Source organism: Malaclemys terrapin, chromosome 10 (assembly GCF_027887155.1).
Source record: "Malaclemys terrapin pileata isolate rMalTer1 chromosome 10, rMalTer1.hap1, whole genome shotgun sequence".
Taxonomy (NCBI): Eukaryota; Metazoa; Chordata; order Testudines; family Emydidae; genus Malaclemys; species Malaclemys terrapin.
In genome coordinates this window covers 16,228,949-16,241,099 of record NC_071514.1, presented here as the reverse complement: position 1 = coordinate 16,241,099, position 12,151 = coordinate 16,228,949, and the positions used below count along the sequence as shown (strand labels likewise).

Here is a 12,151-nt window from a genome sequence, read left to right as displayed (position 1 = left end):
ATGTTGGTATTTTGTTCCAGAAAATTCTACTTAAATTGACAGCATAGCTGAGAGTCAAGCTTATGAAATCTGAAAGGGGCGGAGGGGCCTTTATTAGAGTATCCATATGGCAATGTGTATGAAAATTGTCCTTTCCCCCAGAATATTTTAAGAACACCTATCATTTGGCGCAAACTCGTTTATTCTAAAGGCTCAAGAAAGCATGCGACAGCTAGATGTTTGCTGCTCTCAAAATGTGGTTTTAACTCAAGTAATTTCTTTACAAGGTAGAGGAATTTTAACAAATTCAATTTCCTCTACATTTAAGTTACTAGCTTATTTTGTAAATTATAAAATTTCGAATGGTAATATGCTAATACATGTAGTTACATTGCCACAGACTACCCAAAACCTACCTAGGAGCCAAATTGTGCCCTCAGATACACCAAAAAGTCAACAAGTTTCATGATACCTTCCAGCACAAAAGAGTACAAGGCAGGACACAGACTAAACATGCAAAATTTACCATGTGGAAAAGGAAACCCTATTGTGCACAGAATGACCTGAAAAAGACAACCCAGCATACGCTGTTGGTCTGAGCAGTGGGAATGTGGTTAAAAACAAGACTGTAAGATCACATAAAAGGCAACTGAAATCCCATTTAAAAATGTTAGAAGCCAACACATCTCCTGGATTACAGCACCTTGCTATTCTCCTCAAAGAGAGGTAACCAAATGTTGCATTGTTGTTAGGTTACCTTAACCCATGTACGGCATTTGACTGTACTTTGCTCCACTGACCCTGCTTTCATTCCTCGTTATCACTGTGGTCCACTTCAATGCGTTTTTCACCAGTGTAGGGTCTGTAGCGATGGGTGCCAATTAACCATCTTTACCACCCAAGTAACCAATGTATCCCATTAAGCATGACTAGGTGTACTTCTCTGGTTATCGATTTTGTATATGACCATTTAATTCACTTGCATTTGAAAGTATCAGGAGAAAAACCTCTAAAAACTGAACTTTTCTTAAAGCAAAAAAGGACATTTTGTTACAGGATTTAAGACTTCTGTTGACTCTGTCCGGAGATAAGAACGACTTTGAAACATTTTGACAGTCACGGTACACTAATTTACATTGTATGAGCTTTAGCAATCTTATTACCAGCAGTTGGGAATGCAAAGAGGGACTTTTACACTTCATTGTGGTTCCAAAGTACTGGCAGATGACATGTGGTCTGAATTATACTTGTCTGAAGGCTGATGAAATTCCAAAAGGATGCATCATTTTAATTTTTGTACATCTCTCTCTCTCTCTCTCTCTCTCTCTCTGTGTGTGTGTGAGAGAGTGAGATGATAATTATATAACCTTTGAAAATATAAATCTGCACAGAATCAATAAGAAATATAAAGCTGCAAGTTAAAATCTACACAAACAATGTACAGATTCAGTGTAATGGGATTTTTGGCACTCCTAATCCCTGGAGTAGCCTGAATAATGTCTGCGGTATACTCAGCCTATAACCACAAAAGGGTAAGACCTCTTGTTCAACAGGAATTGACATATTAAAAAGAATATTAAAATATTCAACTTCTGCAAATGCTAAGGCCAGACAAACTATCCCTTCATGATGTTGGACTGGTCTCCATTTAGTCTCCCTTTGTGTTCAGACTCTTCCCATCTGTATATATTCTCATTTGTAATACTGAATTACAGTAGGTGAGTGGTTTTTTCATTGCTGTTCAAAGCAGCATGTAAAGACTTGTTTCCCAAAAACCCACATTCAAAACAAAATAACTTAATCAAGATGCAGAGATTGTAATATTCTCCACTCAGTAAATTACTTTTAAGTGAGTGTACACTTACCTAAACTGAAGCCAAAATTTTCAAACATGGGTGTCTAAAAATAGGCACTGGCTTTGGCCAGTTTTTCAGAGGTGCTGAGTACCTGCTGCTTCCAGTGGCTTCAATGAGAGCTGCAAGTGCTCAAAACCTCTGAAAATCAGGCAATTTTTATTTAGGCATCGAAGTTTGAAAATCTTGGGCTATACTTCTGTAGTCATATGGTACCCTCATTCTGAGTGTGCAACTCTTATAGATGACAGTTGATACTCTGCCCATGTCCATCAATGGCGGTTGTATGTGGAGAACCAGGGCAGTATATTGAAAGGCTGTGGAGAATACGGATGCACATTAACAATGACACTGACTGACTTTCTGATTTGCAGGAAAATGCTAGTGCTGCTTTCCAAACTGAGATGTACGTGGACTAACCAGATGAAATCAGTCTGGTTCCATGTGACTGCTGTATGTTTTAAGCTCGATTTAATTCAAAGAGTGTGATCAGTTTTTCTGTACCCCTCAGCAAAGCTAATTTTGGAATATCACAATACAACCTCATGCACCAGGGCATCGTCTGTAAACCACAGGGAGCAAATTTGGTCAGGTGTTTTATGGGTTCTTTCCACCTTCCTCTGAAACATCAAGTGTAGGAAACAGGATATTGATGGACCGTTGGCCAGATCCGGTATGCCAAATTGAACAAGTGTAGCAAATCAACTTGCTTGTGTAACTTTTAACACAATGAGCTACCTGGTTGAGATTATCGATTTATCAGACTGAGGCTGGAATTTTCAAAGGAGCCTATGAGAGATAGGTACATAAATCACACTGCACTTAGGCTCCTAACTCCCTTAGTCTCCTTTGAAAATCCAGCCACAGTGTCTAACTAGCAAGTTGATCAATAGATTCTAGAGATCAGTTTGGTCTTGTACATAGTACTATCTATATTGCCCTTAATGCAACTTTTACCTGCTGGTGGCCAGGCCTTGATATATCCAGTGCAGTGGACTACTGCATACTGTGCTTCTCCTTCTTTTACTGGGCCTAGGCCATTCCTATATGAGAAGAAACAATAATATTAATAAAATGTTTGATATCCAATAGAACTTGATACGAATACTAATTTTAATACAAATTTACCAATTACACTAATAATATTTAATACATCTCTTACATAATGTTCAACAGCTCGAGTGCTGTATAAGCCATATCTAATTATAGGTAAGTATCATTTTACAGATGAGGTTAACTAAGGTACACCCTAAGGAGTCAGTGACAGAGGCAGGATTAGAACTCAGTGGTGAGCTCCCAGTGCTGTGTTCACTTCATTCTGATGTAATCTCATGCTATTTGTGAAGCATGAGTCAGATTCTGATACACAAAGACTTGTTCAGGTAAAACTGGGAGATATAGCGCTAGTGAAATGGACAACTAGAAAAGTTCATTATGACATACTATAGTGGCAACTGAAACAAACTCACCTGTATCTTTTTCGCATGGTGGTTATTCTGTTCAGAGGTAAATGATCCAAAGGGGCATTTCCACACCTAAAAACAAGCCAGCATTTGAAAGATAATATAAATGCCTGGGGGGAAAAAATCCAATTTGAACCCCTTTTAAGGATATATATTCAAGTAATATTGCGTTTGTTTTTGATTGTGTGGCTTAGAAAAGCATTTTCTGAGGGCTTGTCTATACTTACCGAGGGATTGACGCACAGCAATCAATGCATCAGCAGTCGATTTAGCGGGTCTAGTGAAGACATGCAAAATTGACTGCAGATCGCTCTCCCATCGACTCCTGTACTCCACCTGAATGAAAAGCGCAAGGGGAATCGACGGGAGAGCAATCTGCAGTCAACATTGCATAGTGTGAACCCCACGGTATTCACATAACTGAAGTTGCATAACTTAGATCGATCTCCCCCGGTTATGTAGACAAGGCCTAAGAAGTTGTTACTACTTTAACCCTCATGTTGGTTTTTGTTTGTTTGTTTTACTTTTTAGTGCCCCAGCTATTTTCAAGATGTAAAGAATAAAAAAACGCTAAGAAAACTACTGGCTCACAAAAGAAAATCCTACAGTTAACATGAGGCTAAACAAGAAATACAAGAAGAGAAAACAGCCCGAAGCAGAGAATCCCAGGATTGGTTTAAGCAGAAATGGGCTTCAGCAGATCACAAACACTTCAAAAACAAGTACGAAAACTAGATAAACATACAATTTCGGCTCTCAGCTAAACCATCCAAAAATAATTTTCCAGATTCCAGAGGATTTATTAACACGAAGAATTCACATACTATATATTGGTGTATTCACCTATAATTCCAGCTTCCAGAGGATTAATTAGCACGAAGAATTCACATACTATATATTGGTGTATTCACCAATTACTTATGTATTAGACACTAGTCATTTGTATGTACACCCATATATATCAATGCTGCCTCACATCTGGTATAACCCTTTCTACTGGAATATAAGATAGATACATCAAATACCTACAAACCCTAAACTACTTATGTATTATCCATGTAATGTCACAGAAGTGTGTGTGTATATATTGGCCCAATATCTGACTACCTGCTACGTGTGCTCCAAACAGAACTAGCCAGAAAAAGATTCTCCCATCCCACAAAACTTTCTGAGATTTCGAAGTTTCTCCCTGTTCTGCATCAGAAGGAAACTGTCTTTCAAAAAAAAAAAAAAAAAAAAAAAAAAAAAAACCACCCTAAAAAAAATCAAAGAGACACCCACCTTCCTGCCAAGAATAGGCAATAGGCCAGTGGTTAGGTCACTCAGCTTAAATGTGGGAGACCTCAGGACTTGAAGCTGGGTTTTACATGTGAATGTTTAGAATACTGGATTAGTGTGTCAATCTTTTTCTCTGGCCCAATGAATTGTTTCATTAGTGTGGAACAGCTCCAACATGCAAGACAGGAAAATCCAACTGCCCATTGGTTAGGGCACTAACCTGGAATATGGGAGAGTCAGGTTCAAATCCCTGCTCCAAATCAGGCAGAGCAGGGTCGAGAATCTTGGCCTCCCACATCCCAGAGGAGTGTCCTAACTACTGAGATATTAGCTTTTCTGGTCTATGGCTCACTCTCTCTAACCCGCCCCCTAACATTCCATACTGGGCTTGAGGAATTTGACAGATGTTTTATCAAAACTAGCACATTCCTACAGAAAGTTTTGGTTTTGACAAACTGGCATTTTCCAATTAAAAAAATTTTGTCGGAAAACTCCTGACCATATCTAGTTCCAGCTGACTTGTACTAAAGTCAGCTTTGACTACCTAATACCTGGCTAGCCGCTATTCATGATGCCAAGTAACTTTCTGTTTACAATTTAGATCTGCATACCAGAGTATATTTATTTGTATTTCCAATTGTGTGTCTAACCGCACATTTAATTGTGTATCCACATGCAATTATCCCTTTGAAGCCAAATAGATGGTTTGAAAAGACAAAACTGAGTTTATTTTCATAAAAAAAAAAAAAAAGAAAAGAAAGAGGAACTATATGGCAAAGAAAGAAGAAATCATGCAGCAAACATGGCAACCTCAAATAATTCACAATATTTGAGGATGTGGTGGGGTTCAGGTACAAAGATTCCCTCCCCACTAAGATTTTTTTACTAGTCACTGCCAGGAAGTAGGAAGAGAAATAAATAGTAAAAAAAAGTTTAGAATTAGACACACAATGGGACTACACACGTGTGTAAGGTTACTCACGCACATTAGTGTTTGCAGGATCAGGGCCTTATAAGTAACTGTGATTTGGATGGCTGTTTCGAAAAGCTGGGGAACAATTGTAAACTGGATATTAGTTCTGGCTCCTGTCTGCTCAAAGACCTCATCACATGATCAGTAAACATGGGCCAGAGGATAAAGAGGTGCATCCTAAATGATGAACAGCAGATTGAATACTCTTACTGAGTCAATATTTGCCTGAATTAAATGAATTTTATATACAGTGGTTACAAATTAATAATAGAAGAAAATATTCTTAGAGTACATGAGAGGGCACATGTATGATACTGGTTCCATAATTCCGAAGCACAAATGTAATTCCTGTTTCTCAGCCCTATAACTATGGGGCTAAGTAGCAGTTTGGAGCATTGTGGAGAACTGGGAGAAGAACGTGGTATGACAGTGCCTTAAAGGAAACATGCAGGGGTTTTGCTATACTGAAAGGAATGCTGAAGCCTGCTCTTCCTTCTAGCTGAGCAGCCTCCTGTCCTATCACTCTGCTGCCATTTGCCCTTTGTTTGGACAGTGCTACCACCACAGCTAGAGTCTCCTTGTTGTGCTTCTCAATGCGAGTAGCCAAATTAGAGCTGTCGTCTGTGTAGATAAACAGGGGTGGTAGAGTTTCTTCACTCCTCCACAGGACCCACATAGGGCCAGCCACAATATGGTCTATAGCAGGGGTCGGCAACGTTTGGCACGCGGCTCGCCAGGGTAAGCACCCTGGCGGGCCGGGCCAGTTTATTTACCTGCTGACGCGGCAGATTCGGCCGATCGCGGCCCCCACTGGCCGCGGTTCGCCGTCCCGGGCCAATGGGGGCAGCGGGAAGCGGCGCGGGAGAGGGACTGTTACATTTATACCACTACAACTAGGACACTTCCAAAGCACACTCAAATTGAAGGATCTCAAGGAGCTTCACACACCTGAATTGATTAGATGTAATAATTATATTTCATTAGGATGTGTTTCACTTTATATGTTCGAAACACTATGCACATACAAAGTAATCAAACAGGCTGGTCTTGGGCTTGATTTGACCTTCAAATCTTTTGGTTTGTTTGTGTTTTTGCATAATTTATTCTCAGCGTACAAATTGGAAACAGGCAGCAAATGCGACGGTGTGCTTGTTCCCCTCAAAGTCACACTGATGAACCTTTCACCATATTAGATCTACTTAATGTTGTTATTACAACTATTCATTTCTATAACAGGGTCACCAAGAGGCCACATTCAGGATCAGGCTCCCTTGTGCAGGTGGCTCCTGTTAATCATTTTCTTGCGTGTTATTTGGCAAACAAACTTCCGAACAGTCACAGAAACTTACCCGAAGTTTGAAAATTGTGAAATAACTCCCCCCCCCCATCCCAAGCCCCCCCAGATCTAACGTTTACTCATGTATTTAGGATTAACTACTTGATCATTGGTTAATTTTCACATAGCTGGCTAACTCAGTCAGTAACTAAATTCCTGCTTGTCTTCAACCTATTTTTAGGTATTACTGGTTTGTTGGGGAAAAAAACAAAAAACATGAACCCACAGAGCCAAGTTTCCAGTCTACTTTTGAAGGCTTCTTTCCAGAAGTATTGATTTAATTAATCAAACTTTAAGAGACAATGGTTTACATGCCAGTGGTTAAGATGGTCTGAGGCTCTCTGGAAAAGCGCACAATATAGCACTCTAGTACAGATATGATTTAATGACCTACTTGTTAATTACAGGAATTACAGATTGCAGATTGACACTAGATATAATAGCAAGCATACTGGAAATGTCTAATCAGCATATGACAGTACATCTCTCATTTTTTAAACCAGGTCAAACCTGACAAAATGGGCAAAAAGCTTGAGGTCTGAGAAGGGATAAGAGTATTGAAGGAACAGAGAATTGTGTACCTCATTCTGCAAATGAAGGAACGTCTTGATCCCATGCACATCCTCATTGAGGACTGCTGACCTTCCTTCTTTACTGTTCCAGTCTTCAAGTCCAAAATTCGCCCTAGAAAAACCAAGGAGAGCAATTCATGATCTTGCCTTTTGCCTGCTAAGAACTGACACAAATTAATTTTACATGGGCCCCCAAACGGCCACGCGATAAGTAAAAAATTCTGGAAATTATTAACACAATGTGGAAATGAACCAGCGATATGGATATGAAATGCTTCATACAGCATTAAGCAAGGCCCTCTTCCCTCTAAGTTTTTTCAATGAGAGCAGTATCTTTCACTAATACAGGTTATACAATTTTAATAGCGAGGCTATTTTTTAAAAATCAACATTTTGTTTTGGTATAGTGTAGCAACAAACCTAGTTAGTGTAACGTAAGACTCAGCTCTGTTGGTATTAAAATGAACGGAAAACCTAGAATATAAAGAAGTCTCCCCATAAATACACAATGACTTAGTTTGGAAATAGGTTTATTCCCACATATTAAGCCCTGAAATTACTGTCAGATATTTAGATCTATAGAATTATTTTATTCCCACAGGGAATAGGAATTAATTGAAGACATGCACATCTCTGAATGGGAGGAAAATCTTTACAAAACACTTTAAAATTGAATATTTTAAAAACAGAACTAAGTAGCGAAGAGTATTCCCTATTGACTATCAAGGTACATTAAAGGTTTTTGGTGCTGTAGGAATGTTATTCTTACTAACCAAGAGCTGGATTGTGCCTTCACAGCCTGGAGCAAGGGGTAGTACATAAACCACACTAGCCCGGATGTAGTCCTGGGAGGCATTGTTATTTGGAGACACCCCTCTAAGGCACAATTCCCTCTCAGTTCCTGCAGGGTGCAGGAGAACGGTGGTCATTTGATGCAGGTCTGTGCTACCAGCAAGTTATGGCACCATCTCCCCCAGCTCAACTGTGCTGGCCAATGCGCTAGAGCAGTGGCTCTCAAACTTTTTTACTGGTGACCCCTTTCACATAGCAAGCCTCTGAGTGCAACCCCCCCTTAAATATATAAAAAAGTGTTTTTAATTTGTAACACCATTATAAATGCTGGAGGCAAAGCAGGATTTGGGGTGGAGGTTGACAGCTCGTGACCCCCAATGTAATAACCTTGCGAGCCCCCGTGGGGTCCTGACCTCCAGTTTGAGAACCCCTGTGCTAGAGGGACTGCGCCAAGGCTCATCCACTCTCCACAGTCCAGGTAGCTTGCAGAGGGATTTAAGTGGGGAGAGTCACTCACTTCTCTATTCTTCCTGCACTGGCCTGTTTCCAAGCCACAGTCTAGCCTCCCAAATTAATAACTAAAGTTTAGAGGGAAAAAATCACTAGACAAGAGTCAATTTACAGATAAAAGTAACAATACAAGAAAGCACAGATAATTAATTTTAGATACTGTAGAGAACGTGTGAATACGAGACCAATTTTCCATCCATTTGATCAGACAAATCAAATTAAGCAATTTTATGATTTTTTTGCCTTTATAGCAAATCACTTCCCTGTACATGGAAAGGAGGAGAAAAGTTGCTTTCAGGGAAAAAAATATTTTTAAACTGAAATAGCCAATATAAATGCCTGAAGTGAAGCTTTTCGTAAAAACCAGGAATAAAAATGCCTTTCAAAAAAGTAATAGAAATATTTCTGCTTTTATCACTAAGCAGCATGCCAAAAATATATAAGCACCCTCTACAGTATTAGATGGCTACTAAGTTTAAAATTGCCCATATGTGTTCCTTTGGCACTGAATGCTTTGACAAAGCATGTACCCGAAAGTCACAATTTTAAGAGTAGTGTTTCGCTTTGTAATGTCTTATGAAGATGTGTCAGATAACATTTAATGGGCCAGAGCGTGCCCTGACTTACACTCCATGTAACATCAGTGACACGCATGGGGAGTGAGTCAGAAAATGATTTTGAGCAATAGATATTATGACACAGCTCTCAAGTAGCTTGTTTCAATTATCACTCAAATGTTTATTAGTCTTTGCATAGTTGGATCAATACAACTTGTTGTTGTTTATTAGAGTTTATGAATAAACGTTTAATATGAAAATAAAGGGGAATGGGGGTGTTAATATTAATTAAACAGATAAAGGGCCAAGTTTTCAGCTGCCCTTCAACTAGTTTCCAAAATTGTGCTCATGAACATAGGCTCTCTGGGGCAAGAACTGTCTCCTACAGGACTGGGTCCTCTAGGGACTGCTGTAATACAAATAAAATAATCATCATTATAATGATGATAGGGCTGCAGAGTATGCATGACTGTAAACTGGGCAGATGCCTCACTACCCAGCCTGCATGTACCAATGCATTTGTACACACAAGCAATGGTGGAGGAACATCTGTGGACACAAGTTTAGAGGCTAGTTTTAAAAACATGAACCATGTAGCATTTGGAGCCCCTGTGTACTATATATATTGACATTACTTCTCACACACCCCATTAGTACAACTATAAGAGGGAGGTCCTGATTTCTAATAGTGCCAATTAAGATACATGCATCTCAGATTGCCACTGATGTAAACCTAAGACTGTAAAAGAGGCTGTGAGACAGCATGACGTGTGGCAAAGCGTATTTTTCCAAGAGCACTAGGGGAAATAAAAACAGGCTTTCAGCCTTTATCCACACTCCTAATGAGGTCTGGAAAGACATAAAATCCTGATCTAATGCTGTAGCACAATGTCTGTCATGATATTTTATCAGTGTGATGACTCAGGACTGCATCAACACAACATGACCAGGTACCGATGCCACATTACAGGCTCATCCCCCTCTCTCACCACTCCATTCTTGACTACGTGGATTCCTCCATTCCTAACTGCATGGGGTTAAGAAATGAGGGTCCTGGCATTTTTTACCCTGATGGATCCTGTTGCTTGGCACTCCCCCACTTTGTCTGGCACACACTTATCAGGCAGTTTGGGCAGATCACCAGTCACTGTTGCTCCACCTGGGAGCAAGTATCTATCAGAAGTGTGAATCTCCTACAGTGTCACATGTAGGGCTTGGAAGATCTGCTCACGGCACGCGGATCAGTGACACAGATGGCCATCTGCTTTATCATCTCCAGAACTACAATTTGTTACAGCTGCTCACGTGGTGGACCCCGGAGTATGCCAAATTACAATCAAGCACAGAGCAAATAAATCACAGCTGCATGCCATATGAGCAGCTAAGCTCTATATTCTGATGATAATTCTGTCATAAGATCATAAAATATTCATCCCTCTGTGTGCTTCTGCATCTGTTACACTAATACAGTTTCGCTGGTGATATATGCTCATTTAGGATCTCTCCACAGGAAACACATGTGCAAAACATATTTGATTCTGATGCCGGCAACAATATTCTGATTAATAAGGAAGTTTTGCGGAATAGTAATACAAATTACTGTAATATAATACTATACACATTATGTGCATCTTCTCTTTTTTTCTAGTATATATTGTAGATCAGTCTTAAGAGAAAAGGTCCAATATGGGTAACACATCAACGTTACCATCTGGATCACTAATCAGCTTTTGCAGTAAACTATTATTTTGTGTGTAGTTTATTTTAGTCTTAAACTAAATCCTTCCCCTGCTCCAGCTCTAGCAAGCACAGTGCCCACCTTCCAGCCGCAACACTGCTCTGAATGACACTTGGGCCTCATCATCATTATAGTATTTGCAGAGCTTAAATTACACTGTAGTTTGGTTTGCAGAGAAAGAGTGAAAGAAAAATTGAGCAGAATTACACATAGAAGCCAACATATAAACTGCTTGGATTTGGACATAATTGATAACTTATTGAAAGTTCCCCATTACAGTTCAAATTCAAAATGCAGCACTGCTTAAACCAGTGTGAGGCAAACTTACAGCCAAACCAGGGCTGCTCACCTAGGATGCAGCTGCAACTTATCACCAAGCAGGGCCTGAGTCAGATGGCCCCAGGCTCAGGTATTTCAACAACTGCAGCACAATTGCAGATCAGTCTGAGCAACAGTGCTACCTGGACAGGAACTCTCCTGCTGCCTCACAGGGCACCCAACTCCAGAGATTCCCAGCCTGCTCCTGCTCCCTCCCCAGCTTTGCCTGGGCCCAGCCTCAGTATTGTCTTTGCTCTGCATTAGCCTCGCTCCAGCCTTGTTACTGACCCGCTCCAGCCTTGCCTCCACCTCCTGATCCGCCCCAAATGCTTGGGCTCTGACTCTCCAGTTCTGACCTTCCGTGTATCTGGACTCTGGCTTTTGTATCAATTTAGCTTGTCTTTGGACTCTGACCATCCGCCTTCGACCTCTGGCCGGCAGCTGGACTCTGGCTAGTTCTGATTCTGGTTTGACTACGAACTCTGAACTCGGGTATTGACCCTGGCCCGACCCTGGATCTTAATTCCAGGACCAACCCCACATCTAGCTGCGACCCACGCTCCAAACACTAGGCCTGATTATCAGAGGCCTTGCCTAACACCCAACAATACACCATCTGTCCCCTGAAAGGTGAACCACAATACAACCCAGGCTCCTGATGTCAGTTGCTATTGCTGTTAGGTGCTGCCAAAGTCAATAAGCGTCATGAGAGACAGGGTTCAGAAGATGAATTATCTGTGTAAAATTAGAAAGAGCCATGCAAGGATCTCACCACTAATAAG

General features: G+C 40.4%; 1 protein-coding gene across 3 annotated transcripts in view; it reads right to left on the bottom strand.

Moving 5' to 3' along the window:
- Positions 1-12,151, bottom strand: part of ARNT2 (aryl hydrocarbon receptor nuclear translocator 2) — a 142,833-nt gene that overhangs the window by 54,740 nt on the left and 75,942 nt on the right. For all 3 annotated transcript variants that reach the window (XM_054041731.1, XM_054041732.1, XM_054041733.1), the window contains exons 6-8: positions 7,464-7,566; positions 3,302-3,367; positions 2,790-2,875 (exon numbers count right to left, since the gene is read on the bottom strand). In XM_054041731.1, the coding sequence (XP_053897706.1) occupies positions 2,790-2,875; positions 3,302-3,367; positions 7,464-7,566 (255 nt within the window). The remainder of the gene's footprint in view (positions 1-2,789; positions 2,876-3,301; positions 3,368-7,463; positions 7,567-12,151) is intronic.